A 19,901-nucleotide genomic window follows, 5' to 3' on the forward strand; every position below is an offset into this window, starting at 1 on the left:
AGAGGCGATCGGCATGATCAAAGGAGCCCCCCCTGGAGTAAAAGATATGACTTGACGAATGGTTGCAGCCGAATGAGGTAGGAGCTGACAATCATGGCGGAAGAGTAATGTGTTCCATAATGGAAAGGGGGAGAATCATCGTCACCCATCTCAGCAAAAGCATTGTATCGCTCACGGAAGCCCATTTCTCGGTCTAGCGTTTGGCAGCCCATAGGCTTTGATAGGTCTCGGAATGTGGCCGGGTTGGTAAGGTCAAGTTCCTCGCTTGTATAGTCTGCCAAAACCCATGGGAAAACGGGGTATTGAGTCAAGTCGTTGAACGTACGCCCAGCAAAGGTGTTGATCAACATCAGATAATGGAAGTTGGAAATTTCACCCTTGACCCATTTTCGGGTTGCTGGATTTGCCGGAAGGTGACCGAAGACACTAGCAAATTTAGACCCGAGGGACTGTGGTGCATCATCTTGACTGCGAAGCGTTTCAAATCGCCAGATGTCTTCTGGTCGTGAGTGTCCGGCGCTTCCCGTGACCTGTGGTGCCTTGGTAGCCAGCTGGTTGCACAGATCGTCTCGAGCTCGTGCCGACAGCAATGTCAGCAGATAGCTGGTGCCATCGGTAAAGAATATCTCAAGAGCAACATCACGGAAGAGGAAGCGACGCTTGGAAACGCTGACCAAATCAGACCATTTCCAGCTCCTTGTCTGATGCTCCTGCGAGCGGATGTCATTTGATTCGCGACCAGAAATCATGCGCACATACGGATCTCGTTCCTCATTGGGGGCTTGCCAGACGTTCACAATCTCACCATCTGCTCTCTGGAAGAAATTGTCGAGGATATAGATGCAGTCCTTGCCGAGGATCGAGATACCTTCCACAGCTTCTAGACCAATGATTCGAGACAGATTACACACGCTTTGTACCTGGTCACCACGTTGGAGAGATCGCATCACCTTCCGGTTTCTATCTTCATAGTCTTCGAGCTCAATTTTAGGATCGTCAATCATCTCGAAGTTATCCTCCATAAGGCTGCGGTTGTCGGCATCACCGTTCGGTGACCCGCTTCTCTCATTCTCAGGTTCCCCTGGGAGAGCATGAGGCGCCGTTAGAGTCTCACCCTCTGAGAGTGCACGTATGCGGGTGTCGATTTTGATTGCTGGAGGCTCGGAGGCTTTACGCTTGGGCTGATAGTCCTGTCGCTCACCTGACTCATCTGGAACCAGACGTAGTCGCATACGGCTGCGACCTTCTGTCTGGTCTAGCCACCATCTCCTCTCTTTTCTTCTGCGAGAAGACCACCTGGTCGTCGCAGGTCAAGCAGCAAGTCGGAAAAAGCTGACCACATAAAAGTAGAACTATCCTGAAGATCTTGCAAGAATCTTTGAGACTTCAAAAATTCGGATGCTGCGATATTCGAGATCCAATGTGGCAAGGTAGCCTCGTGTTTTCGTGTCATGTCTTCATCGAATTTCTCGATCTGAGCCCATTGTCTGAGTTTGTCTTTACGTTTCGATACTCGGGACTTGACGGACTCCTCGATGCTTGTATTCTCCTCGTAGACGAAGGTGTCCCACGATCGAGAAAATACACCGAAGAACAAGGCATCCAGATCGTCGCGCTGTTCATCGATCCATAGCAGGAAAGCTTCGTCGTCCATTCCGGAAAGAGCATCAAATCCGTCAGCCAACCGCCGCTGGAGAGAGACAGAGCCATGGCTGAGAAGTGTTGTTATTCCACCCGGCGCCTGTACCAATATGATTCTCCATAAGCGGGTAGCAGCCAAGCGGACATCGCCATTTGTGCTGATTAGTTTGGTGTACAGCAGGTAGCATAGCAGGTGTAAATGTTTTGATTGGGTTTCAGCCGCCGAGAAAAGGACCACCTGCCAGTAGTTCAATCGGTTTAGCAATGTCACGGTTTCAGTGTCGTCTGCCTCTGACAACTGAATTAAGATAACTTTGTACAGAGTCGAGCGAATCGTTCCGGTAGCCTGGCTACATAAACGAATGCTCTTCAACTGAGATATGTCCGGGCGCTGGAGATACTCCAAAATTGTACCAATGAATTCAAGTGTGGACGATGCCCCATTAATAAACCAGCCTTCGTATACTGCCTCCGTCAAATGTGTTGCGAAGCGGCCGAGGTTCGTAAGTGTCCGGGTTTCATGAAGCAGACCTGGTCGGACCAGAGGAAGATCTTGCAATGCCGAAAGCACACAGCCAAGAACCCAAGAATTGAAATATGCCTGGTGTTCCAGAAAGCCGGGCGGGGTCTTCAGGTAGAGACCAAGGCCCGAAAAGTCTTTGCGCTCTAAAAGCTGATCCTCGAAAACGGCCAGAACAAGCCTGAAGACTGCCTTGACGACGGGATGACCAATGGCAGCTTTGTTCCCAATAAAAGATGGGTTCATAAACCGCCGTATCCGTGCAGAAGAGGCCTGGTGCTTGCATTTATCAGGGGAGACCAGAATAAAGGATGAACCACGTTTCAAAGAACCAGTGCTTTCCTCAGCACTGCCCAAGGAGTCAACCATGGACGTCTGCAAAGCTGTCGACGCATTATTAGTACTCGAGCGCGGTCGTAGTACTAGGTTGCTGTCATCGAAGCTGAGTCCGCTGTGTCGGAAATTCAGTTCTGTGTTTGGGCTGACGGTATCAGCACCAACAACAACAGGATAGACCACAGAGAGTAGTTCCTGCACGTAAGTAGATTGTGCAGTGAAATCCCTGAAGCTTGGTGATCTAGTGCGTGCTTCTTCTAAAAATCGAACAACCGAATTGATAAGAGCAACGCCATGGATGTTTTGGTCTGAGGGAGTAGAATCTAACGGTAGAAAAGGGTGTCAGTCAGAGAAAGACCGGGCCATAAATAGTCGTGTGCTGATGAGAGCATACCAGGAAGCTTGAGAGAGTTCATTCTTGGTTTGTCGCATTTGGTGGCACGCTCTTCCAAAGAGCCTTGAGTGTCTTCTTGGGCATCATTTGCCATGGTCAAATTACGCACCCCGCTTTTCAACATATTCACAATGACGGGCAGCATATCTGGGAAGACGACCTTTACATCGCCTTCAATCAGAAAAGCCCTGAGCAGCTCGGACGGGTCGAGGGGTTTGTCGAGATTCAGCAAAGCATGATCGACACCGAAAAAGATAGAAAGGCAAATAGGCCATAATGCGGGAACATCCCACCATCTCTTCAGACGATGTTCAAGAATGATGTATCCACCACTCTTCTCCGCGAACTTCTTGCTGTATCCACTGCCAATGACCACGACTAAGCGGGCCAAAATCTGTGTTGCAAGTATCACAACCTCCGGCTCATCCTCACACATGAGATAAAGAAGCCACTGCACAGATGGTTAAACAGAACTCTTAGAGTTTCCGAGGCAAATGATCATTCACATACCTTGTTTGTAACGGCCTTGGCAAATTTTCTCAATGGCGTAGGATCATGTGGGTTACACAACACGGAAGAATAGAGCCGTAGCATTTCAATGCCCAAAGTCACGCTGGGAAGATATTTGCTTTCTGATTTCGCCGACGCAGGTCGAGGCGATGTAGCGATGTACCGAAGGCTCTTCTTTTTCTGAAGAGTTGCCGGAGTCTTCGGCTTGTGGAGTGCATATGTGATGGACAAAGCTAGTGATCGGAGAAGGTCTGGAGAGGGACTGCTCTCCATCAATGAGCGGAATGCGGATAAGCAAGGTTGGAGAGACTCTTCGGTCAGCTCTCCACCCTTCAAAGTTTCCAGTAACTTTTTGTTGACACCTGGTTTGGTCAGCCTGAATAACAAGAATGGCAGTGTCACCAGGAAGCACACTTACGCATACGACTAAGACGCCTGGCGTTAAATCGGCGATAGTTGCTATCGGCGGCAAACGTGCGGAATTGAGAGTAATACAACCCAATCACCTGAGATTCTCCGAATCGCCAGACGTCCATGTCCACCAGCAGGACACGGTAGGCGAGCGGGTTTGTGATAATGGAGCGATTGGGCGTTTCGAAGTCGTAGCCAACAAACCCGAGAGTCAAACGCAACAGATCAAGCATTATGGAACCCAGCTCGTGGGGATCAGAAGTGACCACAGGGATTTTGGACGCGGTCGAGGAATTGCCCATCGAGAATCCAAGCTTTTCTCGCAACAAGGCCGCAAGAATACCATAGCCATTCTCTCTTTCCATGGCTTCGCTGTTTCTCCAGTTGTCCTGGACTGCTTCGTAGAGAGCTTCCACGGCCATGCGGGTGCTCTCGGGAGTTCTTGCTGCTTTGATCAAGCTGAGATGGGCGGCGGCGCAGCCACCTAGACACCAACTAGCATCATCCATGGCCCTAGGCACGGCAACGACAGGATCACCTGTCAGGATGCCGACCCCCCTGAGGCTGAGTTAAGCCGTCATTGATAGCCGGGGCGGCACCGTTGACAGCAACTGCATTGCCACCCGACTTTGTTAGCTGATGCAGACTCTTCGCTGCCTGCCGTGAGAGACATTTTATCAACTGTGACTCGTCGACATTATTGCTATCGTCGTCGTCAAGAACGGCGACGGAAGAGACATTGATCAAAATCGAGCTTTCACGGATTAATGTACTCGCCCGTCTACGGATGGCAGTGACAATATCCGAGGCTTCCTCCTTACCCGGATGAAGATGTTCATTCCGCAGGTTTAGAGTCGCAGATGCCTTGTATGTCTGGAAGGAGCCCAAGCAATCCTGGAAGTTCCCATAATACCGAGGCCCAAGGTTGTAGAAAACAGCTACCATGTCGTCGCTATAAGCCTCGTCGAAAAGCATTCCATTGGCAAGTGACCACCGGGAAGTGGACACGCCTTTTCCGAGACGCATTGCCAGGTCTTGAGGGGTGCCAAAGAATGCCTGCACGCGCGATGGCTTGCTTGAATGATGGCTTATAGGAACGGATGGGTATTCGATCTTCAGTTGTTCAACAAACTCGCCGTCTATGAAAAGAGATGCACGGGAAGAAGACATTGGCTTGGGTCTCTTTTGAACAACACAAATATGGTACCAGCGATTCGGCTCGAATTTTTTAGACTTGAACCGAACACTAGGACGGGAACCTCGAATCGAAGTTTGAAGTATAAAGTTTCGAGTGTCCTTTTCGAGGTAGGCAAGAATGAAACATGTTTGGGTTGCATCAAAAGCTCCAAATATAGTAGTATGCGTGTTGGGATCGAACTCGTCAAAACGGGCCCAGGCTGCCAGAGTGTAGCCGGAGGAATTGATAGGAGGGAATGGTCGACCAAGTGTTGCGAACTCGACTGAACAGTATCCATGGCGGGACATATCAAACTGTATTGACGGAGGCTCCTTAGAGGATTTGAGAGCAGACAATAGGACTTTTAGAACTTGCGGGTTATCATGCGCCCCGCGGTATAAGGCGACAGCATCGTCCAAGCTACTCATGCCCTGGACGCTGAGAAATTGGGCGAGATTTTGGTAAATTGCTTTCTCTCTGTCTGACCGTCCACCATCGAATAAGAGGGGTAGGATTGAGGTGAGCATCTCAGTTGCATGCAAGGCTACGACGTTCCTCCGAGACTGCGAGGCCAATTGGCAGAGACATGCGGGCAAGGCCAGGCGTAATATGTCATATCCAGATGACAAAGAGGAGTGCATCAACCACACACGAAGGAACGGTCCAAGTAGTTCCGGCACTTCCACCGTCTCTGCTGACCCAATGCAATGATCCACAGCATCCTGGACGTCTTTCGGAGAAGAAGAGTCCCTATTCTGGGAAAAATTTGTGCTCAGTGTTACGAAAATACCCGACACAGTCTCCTGGCATAGAGCTGCTGCCAAAATGGCGCCGTAAATATGGTGCGCGTCATCTTCAGTTGTGTCTATCTTCTTGACCAGTGCAGTCAGAATTCGTTCCAGCGCAGCAATGCCTCCCCCTGGTATCTTCCGAGCAAAATATCGCTTGTTGCCAAAATGATCCTTCAGGCACTCTGCCAATACACCGAGGATATCTTTGAAGATACCCAATAGGTCTTTTCTTTCCTCCTTGGATTTGTGTACCGGGTCGTAGAGCTCAGCTACCTGGTCCGCTAGCGTCAGCAGAGTTTGAAAGCCCTGGAGATATCGGAATGCATCTTTGGCGGTGCGTGGACGTGCATCATCTATGAAGGTGTGGCGCAGGCGGAGAAGAGATTCGGTCGTCGATAGAGCCTGGGACAGAGTGATCGCGGTGCCTGCACCGGCGTTCTTGAGCTGGTCAATGGTTGGGGCTAGCTCTTCGGCCAATCGTTCGGTCGATCCGGAGGGGGAGGGAGGGAGGGGTGCCGACGGAGCCATAGCTAAATCTTATCCACGTCCGCTCCGATGGCGTATGACCATCAGAGACCGTGAATGTTCAAGGGCGGGTACAACGGTCTGCATTGGTGTGTGACAGTACTAGTGCCAAGATAGGAAATCTGGCGGTTAGGAAAATTTGCAGTACTCGTCATCCGCAGAACCCCATGTCAAATATTCAGCCACCTTTGTAATTCGCTATCGGGGGGGAGGGGAAAGTTGGATATCAGGTGACTCAGGTCTTGAGGGGGCTGGACACATGCACACAGCCCTGTTGTTGTATTGTAAAAACGGTAAAATTGAAAATTACGGGCGATCACTGATAGGGCATGATAAGCGCGATAAGACGCAGCTCTGAGCAATGTGGAGAAGCTTGGAATTGATCCTATGATGTGATGGGCTTCTCCGCAGATTGGCATAGTTTCTATCCAATAATGGCACCCTCATGCAAGACAAGGGGCACTGGACCAACATCTGAGTCACCCGAGCACAAAGCACGCGACTTCGGAGGAAGAGTTGCCTTGGAGGAGCCGGGCCGTGCGAGGGGGTTTGCCTATAGCCTATGGTAAGATTAGACTGCCAGGTACCCGGGGGGAAGGTGACCACATGCACTACCTTGCCATAGGTACTTTGTTTTTATCTATTATCTATGCGCGGTAGATATTCATACAACTTAAATCATACTTCATATGATGATAATTCTAATAATCCCAATATATCCATGACTATACATATCATGGCAAGTCAAGTGGATGCTCTTTATGTGGTTCCCGAGACTAAAATGACCATACCATACGGTATTACCCCATTCTCAAACAGTTCTCCACTAGGATCGGCATCGCCAGGTCATCCGGCGGCGTAACCGTATGTAATGCCCGCTTGCATCATCGATCCCCGTCTTCTCCCTAGATAAGCCTGCCCTTCTCCTCATCTTTCCCCTTCTCCTCTCCATCCAACCTATCCTTCCCCCATCGTTTACAACCTACAATTATCGTTTATCTATCTTCTGTTTCTTCTGCCGTGTTTACTTTTTCATTTCGCCCAGTATGAAAGGCTTCCTTAGCCTAACACTGCTCCCGTTGTTCGTAGCTGCCTCGCCCGTGGCAGTAGGCTCCATCCACAATGACGCTGCTCCTATCCTCTCCTCCATGACCTCAAAAGATATTCCGGATTCCTACATCGTTGTATTCAAGAAGCATGTTGACCCAAGCTCTGCCTCCGCTCACCAGAGCTGGTTGCAGGAGGTGCACACCGCCCATACCGGTCGGATGGAGTTGAAGAAGCGCTCCCTGTTCGATTTCGACTTTGAGGCTTTCATGGGCCTGAAGCACACTTTCCACATTGCTGGATCACTCCTCGGATATGCTGGTCACTTCCACGAGGACGTCATCGAGCAGATCCGCCGTCATCCTGATGTGAGTAATCCCATTCCCTCCTTGCGGGAGTTCCCGAGATCAACGGCTAATGTGACCCAAAACAGGTTGATTACATCGAGAGGGACTCCGAGGTCCGTACTATGTCCGAAGGTAGTGTTGAGAAGAACGCCCCTTGGGGTCTTGCCCGTATCTCTCACCGTGAAAGCCTCTCGTTCGGTAACTTCAACAAGTATTTGTATGCCGAGGAAGGTGGCGAGGGTGTCGATGCCTACGTTATTGATACTGGCACCAACGTCAAGCACGTTGACTTCGAGGGCCGTGCCAACTGGGGCAAGACTATCCCCCAGGGTGATGCCGATGAGGATGGAAACGGTCACGGAACTCACTGCTCTGGTACTATTGCTGGCAAGAAGTTCGGTGTCGCCAAGAAGGCCAACGTCTACGCTGTCAAGGTTCTTCGCTCTAATGGCTCGGGTACCATGTCCGATGTCGTCAAGGGTGTTGAATGGGCGGCCGAGGCTCACATCAAGAAGTCCAAGAAGGGCGATAAGAAGTTCAAGGGTAGCGTTGCCAACATGTCTCTCGGTGGCGGTAGCTCTCGTACCCTGGATCTCGCCGTGAATGCTGCTGTTGATGCTGGTATTCACTTCGCTGTTGCTGCGGGCAATGACAACGCTGACGCATGCAACTACTCCCCCGCTGCTGCCGAGAAGGCCGTCACTGTTGGCGCCTCCACCCTGGCTGACGAGCGTGCTTACTTCTCCAACTATGGAAAGTGCACTGACATCTTCGCCCCCGGTCTGAACATCCTCTCTACCTGGGTTGGTAGCGACCATGCCACCAACACCATTTCTGGCACCTCCATGGCCTCTCCTCACATCGCCGGTTTGCTGGCCTACTACGTCTCCCTGGCGCCCGCCAAGGACTCGGCCTATGCCGTTGCCGATGTCACCCCTAAGCAGCTCAAGGCTGCTCTCATCAGCGTCGCCACCGAGGGAACACTTACTGACATTCCCTCCGACACCCCCAACGTAAGCTTTCCCTCCTATTCAGATAACCATGAATTGTGCTAACCTTTTCATCTTAGCTTCTGGCTTGGAACGGTGGTGGCTCCGCCAATTACACTAAGATCCTTGCCGAGGGTGGTTACAAGGCTCACAATGCTGAGACCACTGTCGAGGATCGCATTGGCGGCATCATCGACAGCGCTGAGAAGGCCTTCCACAAGGAGCTCGGCGCTATCTACAGCGAGATCAAGGATGCTGTCTCTGCATAGATTAGAGGATTGCTAGGGTTCTGTCAGTGACAAACCCAACAACTTGGGCATGAACGGATTCACAGGCGCACATCATTTTTTTTCTTTTGGTTTTATCTCGGTCTTTTGGGTTCTCCAACACGAATCCGCGGGTTCATCCCGCCACTACGCTCCTATACACAGATTGCTTTTGCTATTTCGCTATTTCGTTGCTTCACGTAGCATATCCGTCTACAACTATAAGTTCAGACTGATTTAGAATACGTTTTGATTTATCAAACCAATGATTTCTCCAGCATTGCACACTAAAATAGGGATGTAGATTCAAGTAGGTTTAGCAACAAACTGTTTGCTCACATATCATAGTAGTGCTGTACAAGTGGGTAATGAGTGGCATTCCCATACACCGAACCACCATATGTCAGATAGCCCTGATCAACAGGACCTGATTGTGCCCTGATATCCGCCTCGTCACCGAAAGCAAAAACCGTCTGCATCCCCATCACCATATGCTGAAGAATATGACAATGCATCATCCACACGCCGGCATCCGTAACCCGAATCCGCCAAGCTCTCCATCCTGACGGCGTAAGAGCCTCCGTTTCTCTTCTGTATGCATATAGCACGCTCGTGTCCCGAGTCACCGGATGATTTCCGTTCAAGCGCTTCTCGTTCTCCTCCGGGTTGTATAACCCATCGCCGCCACCAACGTCATAGAAATGTCTCCCGTGTCCATGGAAAGGGTGGGTCTCAACGCTACCGGTATTAACAGCACCTTGGTTCTGCCAGACGATCTCGAGGACTTCTTCCATCTTCGCGGGGAAGAGGCGGGTTTGATTGTCAAACCCGTAGCCACTGGCAATTGCCCGCTCGTACGAGTCGTCGAGGTCCAGTTTACCATTATATACGTCGACCAGGTATGGTGACATGGGGAATGTCTCCATCCAGTCGTACCCGCTCTGGAGCCAGATGACATGCGAACTGACGTTCTGGTGAACGTTGATGATAATACGCCGGGTTACTTCCTCGGCAGTTGGGAAGTCAGGATCCGGGTAGTACGGCTCTAAGGCGTAGTCCATCCAGCCATGAATGATGTCCGCCACCGGGAGGGGAGGAGTGACGGGAACGGTCGTCAAATCAGTCGCGATGGGAGAAGGGTATTCCAAAACGGCAAAAGTTGTCAGGACAGTTGGTCGGCCCAGTGTGGTGAGCTGGAAGTAGAATTGCCGGGATCTCGCTTCTTGCAACTCGGCCTCGGTCTTGGCCTTCAAAAGCACACTATACCGTTGGCCGCTGGAAATCTGCAAGTAGCTCGTCTTCACTGGCTTGGTGTAATGGCCATCTGCTTCAATAATCTCGAATAGGTCGTGGCTTTCGATAGCCAAAGAGACAAAAGACAGGGCTGTTGCCCCAATGAATCGCAGACGATAAGTCTTCCCGGGATCGACGCTAATAGCAGCCAGTTTGCACGACCCAGAAGCATTGGTGGCCAGTCGGCCGTGGCCGTTCACCAAAACGGCGCCAGTCTCTCCACTCCATGTGAAATTGGCTGAGCTGAGGCCGTCCTCGATCTCCTCATCCGTCTTCGCGAAAAAATCCGTCAGAGCAATGATGCGCTCTTCGTCGTACTCGTATGGCGAGGGTTGGGCCGATTCCACAATAAGTGCGCCCCCAGCAGTGACTGCCTGGAAGCCGACGTGTGAATGGTAGAAGTACGTGCCAGCATAACCGACCTCAGGACGGACTTCGTAGTCGAAGAAGTGGCCAGGGGCGATAGGCCATTGGCTGGCCATGGGGGTACCATCGGAGAAGGGTGCGGTAAAAGCAGAAAGACCATGCCAATGCTTTTATCATCGTGAGCGTTATTGTATAGCCTGGGAGGGAAAGACCGCTAGGTACCATTGTGGTATTCAAACCCTCCATGTCGTTGTAAACTCGGATCCAGCTCACTCTCCCTTCCTGGAGACGCAATTCGGGGCCGGGAGAGGACCCGTTAACCAGCACTGAGTATCGCTCCATGCATGCTTGACTATAGCTTTGGGCTGTCACTCGGAGAATATAGTCGGGCTGGAAGGAGTTGTCATGACGAGAGACGAGCCCTTGAGTCGCCGTCGCCAACCCTATAGCCAGGCAGAGGAGGGTAGGCAATATTCTACACATTTTTGGAAAGCATATAATTAGACCAGGAGAGGATAGCTCTGGATCTGGAGGGAAACAAAATACGAGGGAGATCAAATTCCTATTTATAAATCCGTATGCCCTTGATTCAGCTATATCATTACATGACAAATCGATTCTCGAGACCGGGGCGACCGACGCAAGGCACACATGGAAAAGGTACACTACTATACTCTCTATGATAGCACAAATTTGGATAGGGTTTTCAACGACCTAGATACCACGTATGTTACTCTACCTCTTGCTGGGTCTATAGCTGTGGTATTCAAGGAGCAAATGATCTTTCTATCAATGATCTACATGTTTTTTTGTCCACAGCTGCACTCCAAATTCCATAGAATGGAAGTTACCCTATAAATAAATCTTAGAAGCTGAAAGGCTTTTCATGTAAAGGTGCCCAGGCGGCTCTAAACCTTCCAAGATTGCCACCAATAGGGTTGCAATATTGAGTTTTTAGGTTCGATATCATACCGTTTGTCGACATATCATTTCTATTCTTATCAAAGTTTCCTGGCAACATTGAAATCGAGAATGGATTAGGCGTCCAACCCGGAGATTTCCGGAGGTATGCGCTGCAACACGTTCTTGATTCGACCCACGTCGGCCTGTTCCCTAATCCCCAACACCACTGACTCGCCTTGTCGGTCTGCTCTTCTCCTAAAATCCCAACACACCGGTCAACGGGTTTTGCTGGTTTTGCTGTCAACTGTTCATTCATGATGGAGCGCTCCAAGTTACCCATGGCATAATCGATATATTTTCAACACTACCCCCCTAAGATGAGACGAATTGGCCTGCAAAAATCCCGTCAGGAATGGCCTTAAACCGAGCCACAACCCGCCTATGAGGTACAACGTCATCTCTATGCTGAGCTGGCACAGCCTTGCCTAACAACAAACCGCATCACCATGATAGACACTAAACTCACCATCTAGCGCATTCCTCCGTGCCGTCGTGCCTCTCAATTCCAGAACAAGTGGATGCATATCCGCCACGTCTTCAGCATCCACAACATCAACCCTAACCCTCTCCGACTCCCCATGCGCCCAAACACAGCCATAAATAAAAGGATGAACACTAATCACACAAGGAAACCACTAAATGTGTTCCTCATAATCCCCAGATATGTTGTAGAAGCTTCGTGCTACGGCGTGGATTACTTTTCTTCAAGGAGGTCGGGATGGGGCAGAGACTGTCCATGCGGCGATGGCTTGGGTTGTCATCCTGGGATTGGTGGTTGGTTGCTGCTCCAATGCAAGCCTTGTTGATTTGGTAAATATAGTTGTGATGTTGAGATGGATTGGGGGTCGGATATAGCTATGAATACTTCGGGTTTAAAGGTGGGGATAGTGTGGGGGGGGAAGTCCACTTTTGCTCGGCAAGGAGGATTTATCGGCAATGAGGATTTATCGCTGAAGTGAGCTGAATGGTATAGAGAGTGTAGAGAGGTAAGGCAAAGGTGAAAGTCCGATTCAGATTCAAAAAGGAATGTTTGAATTTGATTTCATTTCGTTGAAATATCTGTGTAACATCAGGGTATTGCATGTTTTCATAAACCGTAACCCATAATGCTTGAAAATGATCCCGCTAAACGCCGCTCATATGAAAGACCACAAGGGTACGCCGAGAATGCTAAATATGCTTAGAGAAGCTGACACGAAACGTTTGATCATGCAACAACTCGCTCAAAGACGCTGAAAATCGTCCTTACTCCTTCGTCTCCGCAGAACCATCGTCGGCCGACTCATCCACCTCCTCCATATCACTGCCGCTGGACTGGTCCATATCGAGATCATCATCAGAGTCACTACCACCGAACACATCGCTGTCGGCATCGCTATCAGCCCAGAAGTCAGGGTCTTCCTTCTCGACGGGCTCGCGGACGGGAGTATCGTGGGTGGGCATCTCGAAGTCGGGGGGGAATATCGAGTTTAGACTTCTCAACATCGGCCTTCACAAGCTGCCGGTAGATTTCTGGTTCCTTGCGAAGCAAAACGGCAGCGTCGACATTCGCAGGGGAGGAAGGCTCGGCATCGTCGAGGAGAGAGATTATGGAGATCAGAACCGACTCGACGCGTTGGGCAGGGGACCAGCGCTCCGAGGCAAGCTCGCCGGACATCTCATCTTCGCCGGGCGCGTGAAGGATCGAGATGCATAGTTTGCCGTTGGTGTAGATGTTCGGGTGGTGGAGAGGCTTCAAGAAGCGGAACTCTGAATAAAAAGTATCGTCAGTCATATTGAACCATGAGACGAAGGAGAGAAGATGTCATACTGGGCGGGGAATAGGGGTAGTTGGGCGGGAACGTCATGGAGGCTTTGAAGTAGCCGCCGTAGTACATGGAGTCCGGGTTAATCACGATCAGGGCGACGTCCCAGTTGAAAATGTCGTCATCGTGCAACTATGTAAAGTACATCAGTAATCTGCAAGTGTGGAAATCGAAAGACGATTATAATAAAATGGTGAGCTCACCTGGACGTGAACCCACTTCTCTTTGAGGAGGGCTTTGAATTCGTTCATGAGGATGCGTTCCGCCATGGTGACGATCCGGGAAACTTCAAGACGCTACACCAGGGAAGAAGTCGCTGGCGATTGTGTGGGGGAAATCTATCTTATATAGGTAAGAAGCGGCGAGGCAGCACGGTTGCCTATCCAAATTGAAGCCAAAGCGGCATAAATTAATTTTAAAATCCGGCATTAACAAGGCAATGTCGGGATCATGGGGGGCGCGATCGGCTAGGCCTATTGAGGCGGATGCCTGAGAATTCGGTGGCAACCCTGACTAAGGGGCGTCGATTTCCGAGGAGGCGCCACCTCCGATTTTGCCGATACAATGGAGTAATGGAGTAAATGGAGTAATTCTATCTAGACTTTTGAATACACTTAGTTATATCGTATTCATTCTCGATAGGTCGAATATTAGTATGCTTAATACTTCAAATGTTGCATTCTCAATTGAATTCTTAATGCCAGTACATTAACTTAAAGTTTCCGAACCCTAAATTGACAACTAAATTCAATGTCTCTATGTTGTAGTTCAATCTTCTATAGTTCTATTCTCTACACGAATGAATGGGAGGCACCATCGATGGCTAAAAGTAAATCCTATCAGAACGAAATATTTGGAACGCAGGAAAAAGAATTCGGGATATCTACGTATTCATTATGCCCAAGTCCCATACGTTATATATATACCGCGCCAATTATTTTGCCATCCTTAGGCCAGACCCGGGAAGTGTGGTTAGCTCCAGGGTTCTCCATGGCTGCCCCTAGTGCTTATGAAAGATCCGTGCCAGCATTCCCACTGACTCCAAACGAGGCAAGTTGACCACCAAACAGTGACTCTAGCACGTCTGTACCATGGACACCACTCATAGGGGAGCTATAGTCAGGCCAAATTAGTACTAAATCTTCGACTGATGAACTTCTGTGTATATAAGCGAAGCCTCACTTGCTCCCGTAGATTGTGGAGAAAGGCCCGCAGTCGTTCTTCTTTGCTATTGTCTTCTGAATCCCTGTATTCTATCTCCACGTCGGCAATGGTTTCCCAAGCTTGTTTGCAAAGAACCTGAATATCACCCGGCAGATTCAACGTATCTATCGTTGATAGCTCGTTGATTATATGGAGCATTCCATGCAGTTGGGAGTGCCGGCGAATGTGCCAATGGAATCGTCTGATATTAGGGTCGGCTAATAGGTTTTGATATGAGGAAATCAGGTTTTTGGCATTTTCCATAGCCCTGTTAAGATCAGAATCGAGGGAAAATCGGTTGGATTAGCATTAGGGCATGGGTTTATGACATACCTCTTTCGAGACGGGCTCCAGTAACTATTATTGGTTGTGCCATCACGCCCTTTCAGGAACCAATGATACACAATCAGCCGGAGTTTATACTCACCAAGGCGACCAACCTCCAGCGTGACTTTCTGGATATGATCGCTAGTATGACAGAACTGTAGGTACTGTCTCTCGACTATCTCCACTGTTCTATCGAGACACTCCTGGATCGTGTCAGAGCCAGCTGGGGGAACGGGGTTTGTCACTAGCTGTCTCAGGCCGAGGGAAAGTTGGTAGCGAACGAGAGACATTGTCATATCGGTGAAACCCTCGTTATTGTTATCTTCCCGTGCGCTTCGAACGATATCCTCGTCATTCATGTTCCCCGGTAACGCAGTGGCAAGCGTGGCAGGCCAAGTTTGGATTCCAACGGGTTCAGGATATACGCCACGTGCTTCGCTAGACATGAAGTCGAGACTTTCAGAGTTGTTAGACCGAGTCTCTGCTTAGCGTTCGCACACGATGCTTACTGTACAATGACGTGCCAAAGTCGTCGGCGAACTTCGTTAACGACAGCACTGAGTGAAGCTCGTGCTGGTTTTTGTATTCGCCTCCGGCCTGCCAATGCCTCTGGGTCTACATGGAGAGAGTATGATCGCGCCACACGTAGTAACAGACCAGTTAAGCAATAATGGTATGGGACATCGGTTTCGTCACATGTGACGAACTGAAATACTGCGCGTCAGTACACACCGAGAGGACCTGAGGGGACTTTGGGTATCGATTCTCGTACCAAAAAGAGACAGCAAGCCGAGATTGAGTGGAGGCTAGGCCTTTCATGGAGCTCAGATCGGACCAGACTCTGTTCGATGGCAAACCGAAGGGCTTGTAAGCAGCCCTGCTTGAGCTGCCCAGGGGCAGTGTCCCGACCTGGAGGTGACGGGTCCCAGTGCTCCTGCTCGGATAAGCTGGTGAGAGCGCTGAATAACACTACAAAGAGAAGCGCCTCGAATGCTGCTGTTGATATTTTCTCAACCCCATTATCCTGTCCAACTTGTAGATAGTACTCTTGCATCTCCTCCAAGAATGTCGGCTTATGAATGATGCGCACCACTGGGTCCACCCCGTCGAGGAAGATGTTGTACAATCGCTCGGCGTCAGGTAGCGGTGGAATATAATCATGTGGGCGGAATTCGGGGTCCGGGGCGACAAATAAGTCCAAGTGTCAATTTGGCCGTATTTGTTTGAGTGGTGGCTGTGGATCTTTGATTCGCGTCGAAGAGGGCGTTAAAATCGGGATGCTGTTTGAATGCCATTCTGTCAAAATTATGCTACGCGCCTATGCGTTCAGACATGGGTTACACACCTGTGCACCACGAGTTGATATAGTTGATCATTCCACCGTACTGGGCCAAAATGGGTTCTACAGGTGGAATCGGGACGAAGTAAATAAACAAAGGCTGGAGCTGGGGAAATTACGGAAACTCCTCAGATATATATCGGCAGAGATCATTACTCGCAAATGACCCAACTGTTCGTCCGGTCTTCCCTACCGCGATCATCTCCTCCTTCCACAAGTCAAGTAAACTTCAAATAAAAATTATACAAATTCATGACTCTGCCGTAACTCGCTTGAGACGGATTTCTATACCCTGGGAACCGGGCGGCAGATCGGCCCCGTCATCATTCTGGTCAAAATACAGGCGCCAAATCTCGCGACCATCGCCGATCTCGAGTTCTGCCTCCGCTTGATCCCGCATTTCATCTTCAGGTAACCTGACAGCCAGCCATCCCTCCCACCCGTCAAGCGTTATACACTGTTCGTCTTTCGTCCAGTCAAAGGGCCCACACACGTGGCCCTCACTGTCCGGACGCCCACCCCATCGCATCTGATACGTGTTAACATCTAGGAACACCCAGCGCAAAGTGGGTGGTTGTTCGCCAGTGATAGTCACCATGCCGGATGTATTATCCGGGGGGAAATCCGGGTGTTTGTAGAAGCCGCCATTGAAGAGAGACATGGCGGAGCTGGGTTGTTTGGTGATATAAAGCTGAGAAAGGAATATGATAGGTTAGGTTTTTATTCTTATTTTTATCCCTTTCTCGTTCAGCTGCGTGACGGTACTTACATTCCCGTCTCGCCCCACATATACACGAGCATTGTGAACCTGTTCACGCTGGGTCTGAGTTCCCTTGTTGAGTTCGCACATAGCCACTAGGTGACATCTCTGCTTGCGCGCTGTATCCTTCCGGTTGTTCTCTTGATCACGAGTGCCTTTAGTGGCCTCATTTAGTCCGATAATGGTCGGCACCATGGCCGTCATCATGACTATCCCTAGCACCATCGCCGAAGAATTAGCGTAAGGACCCGTCAAAATCTCGAGACTTGTCGCGCGTGTGTGTATAAGGTTGGAAAGGGACGTAGGCGTATAACAGCTAAATGCAGAGCTTTTCAGGTTTTCAGGTCCCCCCCCAGTATGGAATATGGAGATGGCACTAGGGATAGACCAATCCACTTTGTCTCCATGAACTACGTCATCTTGCAGGCAAGCCAAATAGATAGACCAGATTGGATACCCCGAGCGTGAGCGCAGGGATGGGACCGAGATGTATGTGCAGATCTTTGAGGGAGCTCATTCAACTTTTTTCGTAGCTCAGCTAAGCCCTGGCGTGGAGCTAGAATAGATCTTTGTCGAATCAACAATCTCTCCCACCCCCAGCAGCCTATATATCCTTTTGCTTTTCACCTATGAATCCTAGAAGTACTTAGTTATTCCCTGTTCAGCCTGTGGTTCTCTGCTCAGACCCTTATACCCTCATCTCAACCCTAACCTTCACTAAGCAATACAATGTCCCTCAGGTATACCTAAACCATCTCCTTCAACACCGTATTCCCGTCCTCAATGACCACTTCTTTACTTGGATCACTTTCATAATATCCAATTGCTTCCCATTGGCCCCCATTATCCCCGACAATGACAAAGAAAACCAAGCCCCAAAAAGCCAAATCGAACCCACCCCCAGGCCCGGGACAAAGCCACAGAATGCTACCGGAAAACCCCCACAATGTTCCTCTTCCAAACGATACAACTGAGGGCTTAAGTGAGACTGACTTTCCCCCGCTCCCAAATAGTCCCACCGCCGAAACCGTCCCAACGCTGGGCGGTCGCAAGGGCAACTCACCTGACGACACCGTTGGTGGTGTCGGCGAGACCGCCCAGAGCGCCCTACCGAGCACCGGTGGTCTGTCAGTTCCCGGCGTCACCGATACTGGAAAGAAGAATGGCGAGGATGACAAGGGCAGCCTCCAGATCAAGATTCACCTCAACTTGCACGCAAAGGTCAAGCTCGAGCTGGACGCCCAGATCTACGGGGACATTGTCATTGGACTGCTGTAGTCATATTGGATTTTAGAAGTGGGCTTCATGGTTATGGTATGTATCACGTTGGTTCTGGTGCTTCATACCTTCGTCGCGCTAGTGTCATATGATAATGGTTGCATATGCATCTTACAAATCTGGGTCTGACAGGTTATTTTAGGAATTTGGACGCGGCCGCCGAGAGTCAATGGCTGTTTTACGCTTCGAATGTCATGATTGTATTTGTTGCGAAGATGTGGCTGTCTGAGTCCCCTCCCTCGTTTATCAGGACCTGCTTCTTTGTTAGATAGATCTCTCTTTCTATTCCCTCCATAGTTATCTATATATCTTCTCCCATGAGCTTCGCCATCAGTATTCAATGACCTACCTAGGTATCTACCTAGGTACCTAGGTAGATTGCCATCACAGTTTGATGGTACAACTGCGGCAGTGACTCGTGTAGTGGGCCATATAAGATCCTCCCATTGGTGAAGAATTTGAGTTTTGGAGCGGGGTACCGGGTATCGGGTATCGTGGGCCGCTCGCGCGGTGCAGCTGGTGCCCGAGGAACTCCGGAAGGGGTACGGGGTACCTTGCACATCTTGCACGATCTACTCCGTACATCACAACCCAATAATGATATCAATGCATGATTTGGAATGAAAAAGTGGGTCCTGTGTTTAGATCCAATCAAGATCCCAATTATAATGTTTTTATATTTATATTATTCGGAGTACTTCGGAATATACATGCATTTATTAATGATTTACGGTTCCCCCGCGGTTGTGGATATATCAAATGGTTACTAATTACCTGAAATAGCCCTGGAGTCCTGGAGGCTTGGGTATGACCACCCCTTTTCATTTCCTTTTTCCCCACGGATTTCGCCAGAAGGGATTGGTCGCAGCTGACTCGGTACATCATTTTCACCCACTAAACCAGACCACAGAATTAGAATTAGCATTCCAATGAACACTTGAGGACCCACCGGGAGATGATACTCGTACCAAAGAACTGATATTGAGTTAGTCCTTCTGGCACATCGCGAGTACGGAGTATGATACCCATGATTATGAGATGCTGAACCCAAGTGGACCTCTTGGCGGTACTCTTCAGGACGGCTCGGTTTCCATGCCGATCGACCAACAGTTCGTCTGAATCGCAGGGCCACTTTTCAAACTATGAATTAGTCTCCATTTTGGCTATCTACCCAGGTGGGTACGGCGTGCGTTGTGCCGACACAATGGATTGAGGACCCGTCTAGGGCCCACACCGTCTATTGACAGCGGGAAATTATAGCCGTGCACGGCGTTCAGCCAGCCACATCCACGGAGATGGCCTGATAATCCTACCCTTGGACTAAGTACGGAGTAGTCCGTATAGTGAAACCAATCCTGCAGTCCGAGGTAACTATTGTCTACGCTAGTTGTAGCTCCGAGATCTAGGTATGGATAGCTTCTCTACCAGCTGAGGTGGATTCAGATATATCTGGCGCTGCTGAAAAAAAGGGCCTTTCATGGCAAGAGGAAGGAGCTCATACCCGCCATCCCCATTATCCTGCAGGTTGTTTGATAATGATTTGCGTTCGCATCGACTGAGCTGGCTCCCGGATCACACTCGCAACCTACATATGCCATCCACCCCTGTTGTAG

At 49.8% G+C, this 19,901-nt stretch overlaps 7 protein-coding genes across 7 annotated transcripts; 2 read left to right on the forward strand and 5 right to left on the reverse strand.

The window, feature by feature from the left end:
* Window positions 1-17: 17 nt before the first annotated feature.
* On the reverse strand, window positions 18-6,308 carry N7519_006826 (Beige/BEACH domain protein; the record flags this gene model as incomplete). Its single annotated transcript, XM_057293602.1, has 6 exons — window positions 18-1,210; window positions 1,264-2,820; window positions 2,892-3,342; window positions 3,402-3,763; window positions 3,820-4,296; window positions 4,367-6,308. The coding sequence occupies 6 exons, from the start codon at window positions 6,306-6,308 to the stop codon at window positions 18-20; spliced, it is 5,982 nt and encodes a 1,993-aa protein (XP_057148413.1).
* Window positions 6,309-7,351: 1,043 nt separating this feature from the next.
* On the forward strand, window positions 7,352-8,957 carry N7519_006827 (S8 family peptidase; the record flags this gene model as incomplete). Its single annotated transcript, XM_057293603.1, has 3 exons — window positions 7,352-7,720; window positions 7,786-8,712; window positions 8,769-8,957. 3 exons carry the CDS (start codon window positions 7,352-7,354, stop codon window positions 8,955-8,957), a joined length of 1,485 nt encoding a protein of 494 aa, XP_057148414.1.
* A 332-nt stretch (window positions 8,958-9,289) lies between these two features.
* N7519_006828 (uncharacterized protein) lies at window positions 9,290-11,096 on the reverse strand (the record flags this gene model as incomplete). The annotated part of the gene is made up of 2 exons (XM_057293604.1): window positions 9,290-10,780; window positions 10,836-11,096. The coding sequence occupies 2 exons, from the start codon at window positions 11,094-11,096 to the stop codon at window positions 9,290-9,292; spliced, it is 1,752 nt and encodes a 583-aa protein (XP_057148415.1).
* A 1,725-nt stretch (window positions 11,097-12,821) lies between these two features.
* N7519_006829 (uncharacterized protein) lies at window positions 12,822-13,650 on the reverse strand (the record flags this gene model as incomplete). Its single annotated transcript, XM_057293605.1, has 4 exons — window positions 12,822-13,019; window positions 13,060-13,325; window positions 13,387-13,513; window positions 13,585-13,650. The coding sequence occupies 4 exons, from the start codon at window positions 13,648-13,650 to the stop codon at window positions 12,822-12,824; spliced, it is 657 nt and encodes a 218-aa protein (XP_057148416.1).
* A 738-nt stretch (window positions 13,651-14,388) lies between these two features.
* N7519_006830 (fungal specific transcription factor domain-containing protein) lies at window positions 14,389-16,206 on the reverse strand (the record flags this gene model as incomplete). Its single annotated transcript, XM_057293606.1, is given in 6 exon segments — window positions 14,389-14,516; window positions 14,530-14,852; window positions 14,918-15,367; window positions 15,421-15,617; window positions 15,684-16,003; window positions 16,101-16,206. 6 exon segments carry the CDS (start codon window positions 16,204-16,206, stop codon window positions 14,389-14,391), a joined length of 1,524 nt encoding a protein of 507 aa, XP_057148417.1.
* Window positions 16,207-16,500: 294 nt separating this feature from the next.
* On the reverse strand, window positions 16,501-17,235 carry N7519_006831 (uncharacterized protein; the record flags this gene model as incomplete). The annotated part of the gene is made up of 2 exons (XM_057293607.1): window positions 16,501-16,941; window positions 17,020-17,235. The coding sequence occupies 2 exons, from the start codon at window positions 17,233-17,235 to the stop codon at window positions 16,501-16,503; spliced, it is 657 nt and encodes a 218-aa protein (XP_057148418.1).
* Window positions 17,236-17,865: 630 nt separating this feature from the next.
* Window positions 17,866-18,288, forward strand: N7519_006832 (uncharacterized protein; the record flags this gene model as incomplete). Its single annotated transcript, XM_057293608.1, has 1 exon — window positions 17,866-18,288. One exon carries the CDS (start codon window positions 17,866-17,868, stop codon window positions 18,286-18,288), a length of 423 nt encoding a protein of 140 aa, XP_057148419.1.
* Between the last annotated feature and the right edge of the window lie 1,613 nt (window positions 18,289-19,901).

This window comes from Penicillium mononematosum (genome assembly GCF_028829835.1).
Source record: "Penicillium mononematosum strain IBT 11891 chromosome Unknown utg000003l:1.0-8172316.0:1.0-8177699.0, whole genome shotgun sequence".
NCBI classification, from domain to species: domain Eukaryota; kingdom Fungi; phylum Ascomycota; class Eurotiomycetes; order Eurotiales; family Aspergillaceae; genus Penicillium; species Penicillium mononematosum.